Source organism: Aspergillus ochraceoroseus, assembly GCF_002846915.1.
Source record: "Aspergillus ochraceoroseus IBT 24754 chromosome Unknown P175scaffold_1, whole genome shotgun sequence".
Classification (NCBI taxonomy): domain Eukaryota; kingdom Fungi; phylum Ascomycota; class Eurotiomycetes; order Eurotiales; family Aspergillaceae; genus Aspergillus; species Aspergillus ochraceoroseus.
In genome coordinates, this window is record NW_024468476.1 from 662,745 (window position 1) to 677,979 (window position 15,235).

The 15,235-nt window shown below is 47.9% G+C and overlaps 5 protein-coding genes across 5 annotated transcripts; 4 read left to right on the plus strand and 1 right to left on the minus strand.

Moving 5' to 3' along the window:
* Positions 1 to 223: 223 nt before the first annotated feature.
* On the plus strand, positions 224 to 3,958 carry P175DRAFT_0527285 (phosphotransferase family protein; the record flags this gene model as incomplete). Its single annotated transcript, XM_040899509.1, has 8 exons — positions 224 to 250; positions 395 to 697; positions 766 to 1,120; positions 1,177 to 1,307; positions 1,368 to 2,121; positions 2,219 to 2,333; positions 2,385 to 2,581; positions 3,741 to 3,958. The coding sequence occupies 8 exons, from the start codon at positions 224 to 226 to the stop codon at positions 3,956 to 3,958; spliced, it is 2,100 nt and encodes a 699-aa protein (XP_040755226.1).
* Positions 3,609 to 7,255, plus strand: P175DRAFT_0512974 (RNA-processing protein PTA1). Its single transcript, XM_040898722.1, has 8 exons — positions 3,609 to 4,358; positions 4,487 to 4,652; positions 4,716 to 4,846; positions 4,911 to 5,114; positions 5,165 to 5,513; positions 5,564 to 6,393; positions 6,444 to 6,514; positions 6,580 to 7,255. Exons 1-8 carry the CDS (start codon positions 4,021 to 4,023, stop codon positions 6,780 to 6,782), a joined length of 2,292 nt encoding a protein of 763 aa, XP_040755227.1. The 5' UTR covers positions 3,609 to 4,020; the 3' UTR covers positions 6,783 to 7,255.
* A 55-nt stretch (positions 7,256 to 7,310) lies between these two features.
* Positions 7,311 to 9,436, minus strand: P175DRAFT_07397 (putative MFS transporter). Its single transcript, XM_040901083.1, has 5 exons — positions 8,278 to 9,436; positions 7,807 to 8,171; positions 7,583 to 7,679; positions 7,448 to 7,519; positions 7,311 to 7,349 (listed from the first exon to the last, which is right to left on the minus strand). Exons 1-4 carry the CDS (start codon positions 9,250 to 9,252, stop codon positions 7,496 to 7,498), a joined length of 1,461 nt encoding a protein of 486 aa, XP_040755228.1. The 5' UTR covers positions 9,253 to 9,436; the 3' UTR covers positions 7,311 to 7,349; positions 7,448 to 7,495.
* A 927-nt stretch (positions 9,437 to 10,363) lies between these two features.
* P175DRAFT_0496962 (uncharacterized protein) lies at positions 10,364 to 12,066 on the plus strand. Its single transcript, XM_040896174.1, has 2 exons — positions 10,364 to 10,396; positions 10,461 to 12,066. Exon 2 carries the CDS (start codon positions 10,861 to 10,863, stop codon positions 11,971 to 11,973), a length of 1,113 nt encoding a protein of 370 aa, XP_040755229.1. The 5' UTR covers positions 10,364 to 10,396; positions 10,461 to 10,860; the 3' UTR covers positions 11,974 to 12,066.
* Positions 12,067 to 12,588: 522 nt separating this feature from the next.
* Positions 12,589 to 15,047, plus strand: pmt4 (dolichyl-phosphate-mannose-protein mannosyltransferase; the record flags this gene model as incomplete). The annotated part of the gene is made up of 3 exons (XM_040893294.1): positions 12,589 to 12,822; positions 12,892 to 14,536; positions 14,602 to 15,047. 3 exons carry the CDS (start codon positions 12,589 to 12,591, stop codon positions 15,045 to 15,047), a joined length of 2,325 nt encoding a protein of 774 aa, XP_040755230.1.
* Positions 15,048 to 15,235: the final 188 nt, after the last annotated feature.

The window sequence follows — 15,235 nt, forward strand, 5'->3', positions numbered from 1 at the left end:
CGCAGGAAGGAAGCAAAAGTGATGCCGCTGGGCCCGTCTTGGCACGTGATCTGTACATAGACAAAAGCGACGATTCTCTACGGATTACTTTGTCAACTAATCATCGGATTTCGGGTAAGATGAGCCAGTTTTATGCCTGGAATTCGTGAGAGTTCTGACGCAGATAAGCCTGCTGCTTGGATTCCCAGCTGTGCAGAACTCCTACGTTGCCGGAGATCACAAAATGCCATTGCGAATGGGAAATTTCCCGGTTTGTATGTCTACTATTAACTATTCGCGTTTGCATGCAATTACATGTCGGTCACTGTCCACTATGACTAGGAGAGGACAAAGCTCCGAAACCAAACTTATAGGTAGCATCTCCTTATCCTGGTAAATTTACCCTGCTCACTAGCTTTTGGATTGCGATTCGGGGGACCTCTATGCCTACTCGGCTCAGCGATGGATCTGGAACGAAGCACAGCAGCTACGAAGCAGATACGTTTCATTTGACCTACATACGCTCATTCAGATCGCAGAGGAAGCCGGCGGGGATAATGCAGTTTGCGTCAACGTCTCGAAGCTACCAGAAGGGAACTTCAACAAGGCGTTTCTTGTTACTATGCGGGATGGACTGGAGTTAGTCGTCAAGATCCCAAACCCGAACGCAGGACCTAGTCACTATACGACAGCGTCAGAAGTGGCGACAATGCAATATGTGCGAAGTCCCGGATGATAAACCAAACGGGCGATCAGGATAGCTTATTTGGACTAACATCTTTGAAGGCAAGGGAAAATCTTCAACTTCCTGTCCCTAGAGTTCTTTCTTACTGTTCCCGTGCTCTGGAGAGTAAGCTAGGCTTGGAGTATATTATCATGGAGAAGGCTCAGGGTATTGAGCTCAGCCACATATGGGAAAGTCTTAAGCCGCGTGACAAACTATCTATCGTGAGGCAAATTGGCTCCATAACTTCCATGCTCTCTAAGGCAAGGTTTCCATTCCACGGTTCATTATACCTTCGCGAGGATATCTCTAAGTCCGAAAGCATCAAAATTGATGATACCTTCGTAATTGGATTGATAATAGGGAGAGCTTGGTTTGATGATAGAAGAGGTGAGGTTGATGTTCAAAGAGGCCCCTGTAAGCTATTTCATTGCTTCCCAAAGTAAACATTAGGTTGACCATATCTTGACTAGGGACGAGTACGAACTTCACCATAAATGCAATCATTCAGCGAGAGCTATCCTGTATAAACAAATTTTCAGGATCTCCTCGCGCTTGTCAACAAGGCATTTTCAATGGACCTGGTGGTTACCATCCCACAAAAGTAAGAAAGTTATCTGTTCTACAAGACTTTCTTACAATATATCAATATATCCTTCCAAAGGATGAAGGACTCAATGCGGGCATAATCTGGCATAATGATCTACACACGGGCAACATCTTCGTTGATAAAGACAATCCTACAAAAATAACTAGTATTATTGACTGGCAAGCCATCCCTATTTACCCGATCTTTCTTATCGCCCATCATCCTTCTCTTATAGAGTATGATGGTCCAAAGCCAGAACGGTTTATTCAGCCTCGCTTGCCAGAGAATATCGAAAAGCTTAATTCTCAGGATCAAAAAGTTGCTAGGGAGCTATTTCTTGCACAGACATTCTGGCTTTACTACGAGACACAAGTCTATAAGGAAGCTCCGGACTTGCTTCAAGCGTTTAAATATCGGGAAACCTTGCAATCTGAGCTATTAAGCCTAGTGGGGTCAATATTTGACGATGGAGAGCCACATGTCCAAAAGCTTCTTGCGAATGTTGCTAGAGATAACATCTGGAAACAGCTAGTTGGGGAGGATAATCATGGCAAACCAAGTGTCCCATGCCCCCTGAACTATACAGAACGTGACTTGGTTAAACAGAGTAAGGAGTACGCCAAATGGGAGAAAGACATCGAGAGAAAAACGCGAGTGATTGATGAATTAGGAGTGTATACAGGCTGGAATGGAGCTGTATCTCCCGGTGACTATGAAGAAGTTGTTAGAAGACTTACTCTTTCCAAAAAGAGGTTTTTAGACCGGGAATCGAGAACTCCGGAAGAACTGGTGTTGTGGGAGAAGGCATGGCCTTTCGAGGCTAAACCCGGTGAATGAAGAGGCTCTGTCATACCCTGTCGTCAAGCACACTGACGGGACGCAATCTGCCAACCAAGTATTAATTAACTTCAAATTCAATGTACCAGGGAGGTCGAGACAATGTGATCTTTCCCAAGGCTCATTCATGGTACGGGAGGTGGCCTTGATCTGTCGGAGACGATATCTGAGGGATATTTATAGTCTACCTGTCCGTCTCGAAAGGTAAGCTAGAGGTTGTTGGTTATGTGAAAGCTGGATAATAACTCTATAAAGGAACCGCAATACCAAAATCCTTAGCCCTTTATCGAGAGCGAGATTCACGATTTACCCTTCAGCCCTCGTACCCTATGACTTTGCAAGGTATGTCGCGCTATTTGAACATTCCAAATCATCGCCAAGTACGCAGCTCTCAACGAGACTCTCGCCCATTTCTATACCACGGTTTGCACTTCGACGCCTTCAGAAGAACGGTTGGAAAAGAATCCCTACAGCAAAGCATTTTTTGATAATTTTGGGGAGTGGATGGGTAGCTAAATGATTAGCTGTTGATATCCACGTCTGTGTCTTGTCATCCTGCGACAGACTTGGTACGGTGGAAGTAATCTAGAAGTGCACAACTTCAGGGGGGTTTATAATATGTTATGTTATATATATGAAGAAGTGGCAGTTTGATGCCGTACGTAGTGTAGATAGTTTGGAATATATTGTGTTCTAGGTAATTCCCTCATAGTGCACTAAGCCTATTTCAGATATCACGTGTTGGAAAGCGGGGTCGGTCGGGAAGCTAACCAGACTGAGACTAGTTAATGGAGACAAGGTTCCACAGCTCATTCCGTGATTGATTATATCTGCCGACCGAGTCGCTTAGAAGATGTCTATTATAGAAAGTCTGGCGATCTATCTATACTGAAAGACATGGTATGAAGGAATTGGGTTTGATTTTAAGGGTGATTGCGTTTAAAGGAAGTATTGAAGTATATTACTACCCATTCAACCACCCGTGGCGGAGCACATGCCGACGCTGAGCTCCACTAATAACTAGCGATTCAGCTAACTAAAATCAACCACTGTTGAATGTGGCCCGTTTTAGGCGCTTTTGGGGTGATTTTTGTATGATTTCAATACAATGAGATCCTCACTATAAGAGCATCTTTATTGTTGAAGTGAGATGTTGATTGGATTGCTAGTCAAGGCTATCTCTTTTCCACATATTCCAGTGTCACGTGTCCAACGGACCATAGTTAATCCGAGAACATTTGGATGCATTACATCAGCATTTATGGAAATATCACGTGATGTAAAATTCCGGCACGGCCCACGACTCTTGATAACCGTGATATACACGGTAGGCCCTTGGCTTAAATTAGGGAATAGCACTCTAGATAGAAATGCAAACAGAGCAATGCCTGTAACAATTACCGCTGACGCTAATACCGTGGTTCAATACTAGATGGGTGTTTCAGAACTTGTTGCGTCGGATCGGCCAAACCTGTACTCCGACTGGTGCGACTTTGCAACCACCAAAAGATCCGTCATCAACAACAACTTGATTGGGATCCATTGCCCTTGAATTCATCTATCATGAGACAGACCACCAGCTCCTATCGACTAATCCTTATTGACCTGCAGTTCCTCTTCTCAACCCCAAGCTTTCACGTCTCTACTGGTGGTCTGATTTTCTCATCATCTTGCGACTAGCTCTAGCTGTTTCACGTGAGCAAGCGGCAAGTCACTCGTCGCGCCTTTACTCCGAGCCGCCTTCTATTGATCCTTCCTCTTCACCGTCTACCATAAATCTCTCCCGACGTAGATATCTGTCAGAAATCCCAATCTCGCTTTACACTTGAGCTTTCTCCTGGTTCTTCTATCCTCTACATAGCCCGACCCCACACCGTTGGATGGAGCCGTCATGGCCCAGCCTGGAGACCATCTTGTCGACCAGATCGCGCAGCTAAATGCTGCCCGTAACCTTGTCCTCGGAGATGCCGCATTTTACCCTCAGATCGTGAATGGAGTTCTCCCAATTATCGGTGCACAGGCGCGATTGGAGTTGCGACGATGGGGAACCGAATTCTTAGCCGAAACATTCGCTAGCCCTGCATTTCCTGCAGCTCAGAAGGAACAGTTGACAACAAATGTATTGCAGACAGTACGGAATATTCTGGAGCTTCCGGAGGGAGATCAATTGGTCTTGGAAAATATAGTTCAGACCGCTGCCAGTTTGTATCCGCTGGTTTTTAGGCATATGTAGGTCATCAGTGCTTGCTCTCCATTTTTTTACCCCGACGGTCACCATTCGTAGATGTTGGCAAAGTATCGGAAAATATGTTTATACTGTTGCTTGATGATATGATAACTAACACTTAACGCTACAGTATCAACAATGCGGAAGCCAAAGAAGCCTGGGACAATATGTCAGCCATTAAGCAGGATATCTTACGCAGATGGGATTCATTTCCGCACCCTGTGAAAATATGCTGTATCAAATTTGTTCAGCGAGTCGTTCTAGTGCAAACGCATGGCTTAATATCAGATCCCAGGGTATGTGTTCAGTTTATTGGGTTTAGACGAGAGTGAAGAAAAATCATTGACAGCATTGTCTAGCGGCCTGAACAAAACGAAACGTCGTTGGCCATCGTTCCTCGAAGTCACCCCATCCTCTCTCTCCCTAACCTAGAAGCAGAAGCTTCCGGTTTGTTAGATAGGCTCTTGTCAGTCTTTCAAGAGGATGCAAGGTAATCAACCCTCTCTCCAGCTTCCTATGAGAACAGAGACTAATCATCGGCGATCCTTGTCTAGTGATCCTCTCCTTGTAAACGCGACGCTTAACAGCCTTGCAGTTCTTATCCGAACACGCCAGTCCGTTGGCAACAAAATCATAAATGCAATCTTGAACTTTTTCCCTGCGAGACAAGCGCGCTCACCGGTAACACCTGCCGTGCGAGTTGGCGTCAAGTCGATGGAGCGGACGACACGAGCATTGCTGATAAATATTATGAAGAGGTGAGGAGTGCTCTTTTTTCTCTAGCGATAGGGTTCTGACAGTTTTCTAGGAACCCTAGTCATCCTCTTGTGGGAAGGATGCAGCAACATATCGAGCGTTTAATGCAATCGCGTATTGAATCTGTAGAAGATACGTCGCGCAAGCGGGGACTACCTTCTGAGCCAACAGATGGTCTTGATGTTGCTAAACGGGCGAGGCTTGATGCTGAACCCCCGGCAATTATCGAAGTCCCACCTCTTCCTCCAGGTCGCTTAAGTTATGCGCAGCTCTTCACCCTAACAGAGGATACGGGACTCTCCTCCTTCGACGTAAAGCAGCTCCCTACTGACCTTCTCGTTAAAATCGTCATTCCTCTTCTCGCGCGTGTTGACCAGTCTTCAATGAACCAATCTCTTGATGTATGTTAAATGGCATTGAGCACTTAGGACATATTCTAACTTGATTACAGGCTATAAGAATGCGATACGAGACCTACCAAAAGCAACAAATGACAACCCCTCAGGCAGCGCCGGTCGAAGAGGAAGATGATTATGAGCCCGAATACCAGCCCATGGATGTTCCACCGCTCGCTGCAGATCACGAAGACGCTGTGTCCGCGGAGATCGTAGGCGAACAACCAGACCTTGTGTCCCTTGGGCCATTCGTTCTGCCTCAGCCCCCACCTTTGAGCGAAGAAGAAGCCGCAGAGGCTGGACGGGGCGCTGTTGGAAGAGTATTTGGCATGGTTGCATCTACGACAGTGGCTCCGGCCTCGGGAAAGAACAAAGGTCAACATAATCTTGGCTTTTCTAGATTAGCGGGTAGCACATTTGACCGGGACGCCTGGGTAACTCTACTCGTTCGACTTGCGACAAGAGCCCCTGCTGGACTTGAAGCAGGGGGCCAAAAGACGGAGTCGGATATGTCAGCCAGGAAAAGGCCAACAATCTCGGATTCAATCCGAGAAACACTTTATCGACATATCCTAGAAGATTTCAGGGCACGTGTCAATGTTGGGATATCATGGTTAAACGAGGAGTGGTACAATGACCGAATCCAAATGAAGCTGACCGCTTCCCAGCGGACAGAAGAAGACGAGGAAGTTTCGGTACCGTTGCATTATGACAAATGGGCTCTACGACTCCTGGATGGGTTTCTACCATATCTGGATTCTCGCGACACTAAGATCTTTATTCGCTTTCTCAGTGAGATTCCTGAGGTGACGATCCCGATCACCAAACGAATTGCTAGCCTTGCCAAGGATCCAGAGCGAGTAAATCTTTGTGTCCAATCCTTAATGTATGTTCCTTTCGTTTTTCTCCAAGATTTCGTCAACTGACCAGCATTAGGTATTTGATAATGTTCCGCCCACCGGCGCGAGAAATATGTCTCAATGCTTTGGAGGAAGTTTATGAAACCTGTAAGCCATTATGCCGCGTATCTCAGCGTTTTCGCAGATATGGTTGCTAATTATGATCGATATAGACGAGGAGTCACGTCCTTCTGCAGGCAAGGTCCTGGCAAAGTGGCGACCACAAAGAGTTGCACAGCTAAAAGGCGAACAAACTACCCTGGTAAGACGCTCTGCTGAAGCGCAACCGGCCGGCGTGCCACTTGCGAACGGTGTCAAAGACCCCAGGCTCGCCTCTTTGCCGGTCTCTCAGGCCTCCGATACCACAGCTGCTTGATTTTGAGCGTTCTGCAAGACATTCCGAAAGAAATCAATGCCAGTGATTCCCCATCAACTTTTATCCGGCCGATATCCTTGCCAGATATACACCCATTTTGGAGCGAGCACATGCAGTGGTTCTTTTACGCTGCATTGCTGCAACAACTGCATGATGTACTTTTACGACTACATGGCTTGAGCATTAATTCTCAGACCTAGTTATAAGAATAGGTCGAGATGTGAGATGTATAGTAGTGAGTGAAATGGAGTTATTTCCAATACTATTGCCTCAAGTACGTACGACCGGATAAAGGTATCTTTGAGTGAAGTAAGACTCTTTATACCTATACATATATCAGATACGGTTATTTGATAATTTATGTTATATCAATCTTTGATTTGCACTTTTATTTCCTTTGATAGTATTCCAGTTGTGCGAGTGTACCATATACCTAATGTTTTCCCTTTTCACTTTTTCTCCTCTCTACATAGAAAGACCAAAATTAACAGAGTTAAATGTATAAGGTGATCCCCATGTACCTGAAGACAGAATGAAATATAATATAATAGTGTGTATGTAATTTTTCTGTATTTTCATGAGCGTCATCAAATCTCTATATAGTTAACGTTATCTATTTTTCTATAGTGATACTTTTATATATACTGTAATAAACCCCAACTAACCTTTTACAGGTTGTGAAAATTGAATCCCGCATAATGGCAATTACTCACTCAGTAGGTATATCGGAAGCCAACCTGAACGAAAACAATTTTTAGCACAAACCTGTGACTTGACGGGAATCGGGGAGGATGTAATACAGTGTTCTGGAGCACTTTGCCACCCCTTTGTTGGCGATTGTGGGTATAAAAGCCTATGGTGAATAGTCCCACGATTGCAATCATGAGGAGATGTGATCTGGTAAATAATATAAAATAATAAATAGGGTTCCCAAGTTAGTACGTACTATACATAGAATCTCGACGTGGGTGTTCTTCTGTAAAGGCAGTGGGTGGGTGAGTGGGGACTGGTTAAGACGACTGACCCTATGGAAACCCAGACAGCAGTTGGATACTCCGGTGCCTCGTGCTGACGCACGATATAACTTCCTGCGATTCCACCGAGGCCGTTACATGCGGATACGGCTGCCGCGGTGGTGGCGCGCTTCCATTGGCCGACGACGTTGTTCGCCATGAATGCGTTCAGGGCTGCCCAGTTCGAGACGTATGCGCCTGTTGCTAGGAAGGTGCCGATGTATCGGACAGTTACTTGGGTTGAGGCCGGAAGGCCGAACATCAGGAACCCCACGATGAGACATAAGGCGTTGAATGTGATGAGGGGGCCGCGGAGTTGGTATGTATCTCCTATTAGTGAGGTGAAAAGTACGGGGATAATGGACCAGTAGTATGGCTGTTTGAGGTTAGCGCTTGGGTTAATGGGCTTTTTTTGATGTTGAGTGGAGAGAAGAACGGGAAGAAGAAGAAGAAGAAGAAGAAGAAGAAGAAGTAGGAGGTACCGGTGTTGATAGCAGGATGGACTCGTTACCCGAGAAGCCCATTCCGGATACTAGAATCATAGGGAGGAAGTAGTTTAGTGCGGTTGATACTAGATTCAAGAGGAAGAACATGCACGCAAAGCCGTAGAGTTTAGGATCTGTGAAATTGACAAGGACTTTGCTCCAGGTGAATGGGTCGAGAGCAACGTCTCCGCGATCAGCCTGGATGCGCTGCGTAGCGATCTTGGCTTCTACGTCGGAAAGGAAGTAGAAGCTCCTCTGCGCATTCTCAGGGAAATCAATCATCCACCAGTACGTGACGACCCCTATGACAGAGGTGACAAGGCCCTGGACCAGGTACATCCAGCGCCAACCCTCCATCCCCGCCTTTCCGTGCAGTTGGTTCAGGCCATAGTTGACAATGTAGCCTGTCGCAAGCCCAGCAACCTCTCCGGACTGAAGGAATGCAAAGCGCAGCTGCTGCTCGCGTCTAGTGTACCAAGTGCTGACAAGATAAGTCAGACCAGGGTAGATCCCAGACATGGCCATGCCCAGCAACACCCGCATAACGATCATTTGTCGCCAGGTTTGAACAAACGCCGTGCAAAGCGTAATCACGCCGAAGCAGAATGTGATCGTCGCAAACCAGATACGAGGACCAACCAAGCGTACTGCAACAGTACAGGGAAGCTGGAAAACAACGCTGGTAACAGTGAAGATGAAGATGGACAGCGAGTACCGGGTTCCCTGGAGGTCGAGATCACTCAGCATTGTCGTCACGGACGCTGACGAGAGGATCCCCGAATCAAGCAAATTGAGACTGCATAGGACTCCGGCAATTGTACATAGCCGCAAGTCTGTCTTTCGGCGAATCTGGGCCTCGAGATGCTTCAATTCCCCAGTCTCGGGAATAGAGTCATCGGGACTACTTAAGACCGGATTGAGGAGGGAGACCGTCTTCTCAGAGGGCAAGACATTGCCATCAGTCTTGATCATTCTGTGCGCAGAACCTGGATGGTGGAAAGGGGGGAGGGGGGATGTTGGATGACAATGAAGGGGCTGAATTCGAGGGATATTTAAATATTGGAGGCTATCACCGACGCCATTTTGGAGTTGCGTAATGAATGTTTGTCTTATCAATCATCGCACAATCAAACACACCAAATTAGTAATTCCTTTTAGAGTCACATCGAGGTAGTTATCATTCTCTCTTTACAGTAGAGAGCCAGAATCATTCTTTGTCTCTAAGTTGAATTAATCCCTTTGAGAATCCGGGGATGTCTACTTTGACGGTCCTGGGAAGAGGAGCCCATTCGATCGAATTGAATTTTAACCGAACCCATTCTTGCTTACTGGTGGCGTTGAATGAGAGGTGCTGACCGCGCTTCAACCCCCCGCCTCGAGCGGTGCGAGAGGAGGAGGAGTGCCTGTCTCGCAAAGATGATGAGTTTATCCCATATCCAGACCGCAGGACAGTCCAACGGAGTCGGGGTTGATGATCAAAGTTCGATAGCGATTCCGAATTCAAGCAGTGGCAGTGCGCTCACAGAATCATAAATTCCTCCTGACTTCCAATTCAACCCAGGATTCTAGTTGGCAACTCCAGCAATTTCCGGCATGGTGTACTGAGGACTTGTCGGCCACTCAAACGCTGAAGGACAGTATGCTTTCCCTACTCAGACCCTCTGATGGTTAGTTTGCGTTGCTGACTTCTATTGTTCGTACGACCGTACAGCCGGCCTTGACTCCGACTTGCAGTTGCCCATTAGTTCTCATAGTATTGGTTCTGATTGTCGCAGCCCTCTACCGAAGACGGAGTATGATGACGATTCAGAAGACAGCTGGTGGTGAGATTGAACAGAGGCATGGTAGATGTGCAGGTTCCCGCTAGGGGGTTCGTATGCATGTAAGGGGAACAGGTCAAGAGGTCATGAATGGACCGCCACTGCATAATGACTACTACAAAGTAGAAGCAAATCTAAGAATGCATTCTTTCCTGCTAGAAGGGGATGTGGATATAAAGCAGATCAGGGGGAAATGACGTTGAGAATAGCACCGCGGACACCACCTTCCCCTACCTGTACTGTATTATTATATCCACGGAGTACGGAGGACCTAGTGTTACTCCACAATCCAATAGGTTAGTTAACTACCCCATATACGGAGTATTATTAATCTTGACTTCATTTGTTGATTGTTCATATAATTCAACTCGACCCCGCCGCCATCTATCCCGCGCCCGCTGCTCCATCGGGCGAAGGGAGAGAGAGAGAGAGAGAGAGATAGAGGCTTGGGACTAACTGAACAACGGAGTGACGGAGTAACTGCCTTTCTATCGTCTTGTGTACAGGAGTATTGTTTAAGGCCAATGGAGTACCTCTCTCGGGACTGATTGTCATACAGTGTCTGCGGCTTATCTGCCCTGAAGATTACTATTATTTACTCCGTACCTCGCCCTCTTTTCTTCTCTCTTGCAAGTTTCACCACCGCCTAGAAAATTAGTCGGTCCATCGCCAACCAACCGACTGCGCATCATCTGGTCGCAATCTTTTCTACATCCGACCTGCTTTGAAAAACAGCCCAGTCACTAGCATACGATTCACAATGGTCGAACTCATTCCTCCTCCCGATCCTCGTACCCTACTCCCTCCGTTGTTAGCTTGTCTTCCTACGGCCTTTATCTCGTCTCGTCCTCCTCCAGCTCTCCTGTCGCTTCTATCGCCTATCTTACGCCAACGGGTTGAAGTCCTGAGCTCTGTGTCTGCGTCATCGACTGATTCATGGCTTCGATTACTCTGCTGGGACCCCCAGAAAGGGGAGCGCCTTCAGTCGCTAGTGGACGGCGCCAACTTTGAACCTCATCCGGTCTCAGGGGAGATTGAGCTTCCCGGTGATATTCCCGTCGCCTATCGCCGATTGGACGAAGAGACGCTCCAGTCGCGTGTGCTAATACCTGATTATAATCTTCAAGTCGTGTATCTCTGGTGTCCTCGGGGTCAGGATGAGACTGTCCCCGGATGGCTGGTCGCCGAACTCCTCCCCGATGAGGGGGGTGGGGAAACTGACGGAACTTGGTTGTTCTCGATCGGAGAAGCGAATGCTCACGCGAAAGAACAACTTCTGGAGGATGCTCTAAGAGCAGCGGAGAGTAATGAGTTGGCGCCGCCCCAGAAGGAAGAGGAGGAAGAGGAAGATGACGACGACTACTGGGCTCGATATGATGCTACGCCCGCACGTACCCCTTCAGCTAAACCTCCTGCTCCGGGTCGATTATCATCCATGCAGCAACGGCATGGTCCGTCGGAGTCTTCCTACTTTGACCGCTACGCCGACGTCCAACCTGCGATGGACAGCCACGACCCAGAAGAAGAGCATCCGGAACTTGGACCGACCTCACTTCTTGGTGATATAGCTGCTGAGGTGATTAAACGGAATATGGAAAATGAGGAGTCTTCCTACCCTGATCACCCCAACGATACCCACGAGATGCCGCTAAGCCACCCCCGCCCGTCCTCTGTTTCGTCTTCTAGCTCAGTGGCGAAACTCGAGCAAGAGGCGGCGAATCAATCTACATGTGAAGTGGGAGTCAAGCAGCATATTGGCTCGAACATCAAGAGCTTGTTCCGTCTCGCAAAGGCGACAGGTATCTCTCGGGCTGAGTTTCAGTCGATTGTCAGGACAGAGCTGGACCTCTTGAATGTCTCAGACCATGACTAATTTGCTGTGAGACTTGTTTTTTCTTTTGACATTTGCGAGTTGGATTTTACAATTGAAATTGGCGTAATTTTTTTTTTTTTTTTTTTTTTTTTTGCATTTTTGAAGCGTGTTGGGTGCCTTGGACCTTGCATTTGGATATCCGACCAGTCAACTAGGAATTGCTGGTTTGATTATTGATTTCCCATCGCCAATGAATGACCTAGATAGAAGCAAATCTTAACAAATTTCGAACGAAATCCTAAAAACCTGTACTTCTCTCCCCTGAGCCAGTTTGCAAGTTAGCTCCTCAACTCACATGGGCAGCCGATCGGACCATGGGCTTCTTCCGTTCCGCGCGTTTTGGATAAAGACACGCAATCCAGACAGACCCCATCATCGCCTGCATCGGTCTCTCGTCGGAAGCAAGAAGGCCTTGGGGGTTTTATTATGCTTTCTTCGTGATTGTTCTTGTCGGTAATTTTGATCGTGAGTTTTTCCTGTTGCTCTATCTAACTAATCCTTGCAGCATCCTTTGATTGGGCTGACCTGACCCCTTGTTCCGTTCCGCAGTTCATTCATTCTTCCATTCATACTTTCATTCATCCTCTTTGTTTTGTTTCAGTGGTTATTCTTATTATGTCTTCAACTTCTTCGCCCTCTCTTCGTAAGAGGGGCGGCAAGAAGGAGGGTACTCCCGGTCCCTCCGACCGTTCTGACGCTCTTTCGTCTTCCGTTCCTTCGAGTGCTGCCCGGTCAGAATGGGACTATCGGCTGGCCATTACCATTCTGACGGTGCTGGCGTTCATCACTCGATTCTACAAGATCTCGTACCCTGACGAGGTCGTTTTTGACGAAGTGCACTTTGGTAAAGTAAGTGACTTGGGGAAATTGCACGAGTAGTATTGGTGCGACTTGTATCTAACGTGGCTTGCCTCGCAGTTTGCGTCGTACTACCTGCGGCGGACCTATTTCTTCGATGTTCATCCCCCCTTCGCCAAGCTTCTGCTCGCCTTTATGGGCTGGTTAATTGGATACGACGGCCATTTCCTGTTCGATAACATCGGTGACTCGTATATTGAGAATAAAGTCCCTTATGTGGCTCTGCGTGCCATGCCCGCAACCCTCGGTGCTCTCACAATCCCCGTGGTGTTTATGATCATGTGGGAGTCGGGATATTCCTTGCCAGCCTGTGTTTTAGCATCGGGACTTGTGCTATTCGATAACGCCCATGTTGGAGAAGATAGGCTGATTCTTCTTGATTCAACCCTGGTTATTACCATGGCCTTGAGCGTTCTGTGCTATATCAAGTTCTACAAGCTGCGTCATGAGCCCTTCAGCCGGAAATGGTGGAAGTGGCTTCTCACCACTGGTGTGGCGCTCAGCTGTGTGATTTCCACCAAGTATGTTGGCGTCTTCACGTTCGTCACTATTGGCTCTGCCGTCATGGTTGACCTGTGGAACTTGCTGGATATTCGACGACCTGGTGGTGCTCTTAGCATGCTCCAGTGGACCCAGCACTTTCTTGCCCGCGCATTCGCCCTTATCGTTGTCCCATTCTTCTTCTACCTTCTCTGGTTCCAGGTTCATTTTGCTATCCTGACTCACTCTGGGCCCGGCGATGACTTTATGACACCAGCATTCCAGGAGACTCTCAGTGATAATGCCATGGCCGCTCAATCCGTTAGCATCGAGTACTTCGACAGCATCACCATCCGCCACAAGGATACCAAAGTGCTCCTGCACAGTCACCCCGAGACCTACCCTCTCCGGTACGATGATGGCCGTATCTCTAGCCAGGGCCAGCAAGTTACTGGATACCCTCATAACGATACCAACAACGTCTGGCAAATCCTCCCTTCTGTTCCTCTGGAGCAGAATGACGGTCAAGGCCACAAGGTTCGCAATGGGGATATTGTCCAACTTCGTCACCTGGGTACAGACAGCATTCTTCTGACCCACGACGTTGCATCTCCCTACTATCCTACCAACCAGGAATTCACCACTGTCTCGCGTGAGCTTGCCAATGGCGACAGACACAATGATACCCTTTTCGAAATCAAGGTCGAACACGCCAAGCCTAACCAGGAATTCCGCTCCCTTTCCAGTCAGTTCAAGTTGATCCACGTGCCCACCCGAGTGGCGATGTGGACGCATTCAACTCCTCTCCCCGAGTGGGCCTTCAAGCAGGCAGAGATCAACGGTAACAAGAACATCATTCAGACCAGCAACATTTGGTTTGTTGAGTCAGTTGAAAATGTGGAGCCCGATAGCCCTCGTCTCCAGAAGGAGGAGCGGAAAGTAAAGCATATGCCCTTCTGGCGCAAGTATCTGGAGTTGCAGCGGGCGATGTTCTTCCACAACAACGCACTGACTAGCAGCCATCCTTACGCAAGTGAGCCATTCCAATGGCCGTTCCTTCTGCGGGGTGTCAGCTTCTGGACCAAGAACGACACCCGCGAGCAGATCTATTTCCTCGGAAACCCAATCGGATGGTGGATCTCTAGCAGTCTTTTAGCTGTATTTGCCGGCATTGTTGGCGCTGACCAGCTTTCATTGCGACGTGGAGTCGATGCTATTGAAGAGAGTAAGTCCCAAGTTCCTGTTTTGTCATATATATTTTCTTTCGGGCACCTACTAATAGTTTCCTAGTCTGGGGTGCTGGCTCCCGCTCACGCCTGTACAACAGCACTGGCTTCCTATTTCTCTGCTGGGCTGCCCATTACTTCCCCTTCTGGCTGATGGGTCGTCAGCGCTTCCTCCACCATTATCTCCCCGCCCATGTCGCATCCTCGCTGGTCACCGGCGCGTTGATTGAGTTTATCTTCAACCTTGAACCCACCGCGGTCCCAACGACCGTGCCTACCTCTCAGGATGATCCATCGGGCAAGTCAAAGACTAAACGCTTCGTTACTGCGAGAGAGCGCATGGGCTTGAAGTCCATTCTGGCTGGCTGGATTGCTAGCCTGGTCATCCTGGCAGCCACTATCTGGGGCTTCTGGTTCTTCGCTCCCTTGACCTACGGGACTCCTGGTCTGGATATTGAAGGAGTCAACGCCCGCAAATGGCTCGGTTATGATCTGCACTTTGCCAAATGATCAGCTTCATACTAAGGCAAGTCATCTAACGCCTGAGAAGCTCTAAAGCACTCGCGCTACATGCGTTCTATGCCATGGGACTGGTGTTGTAACGCCATGTCAGAATAGGCATGATTTGGGGTTCAGGATCTACGATTAATGTGGGGTTTGTTGAAGGGAGTATTGGGAACGCCCGAGTGACAGCAGCA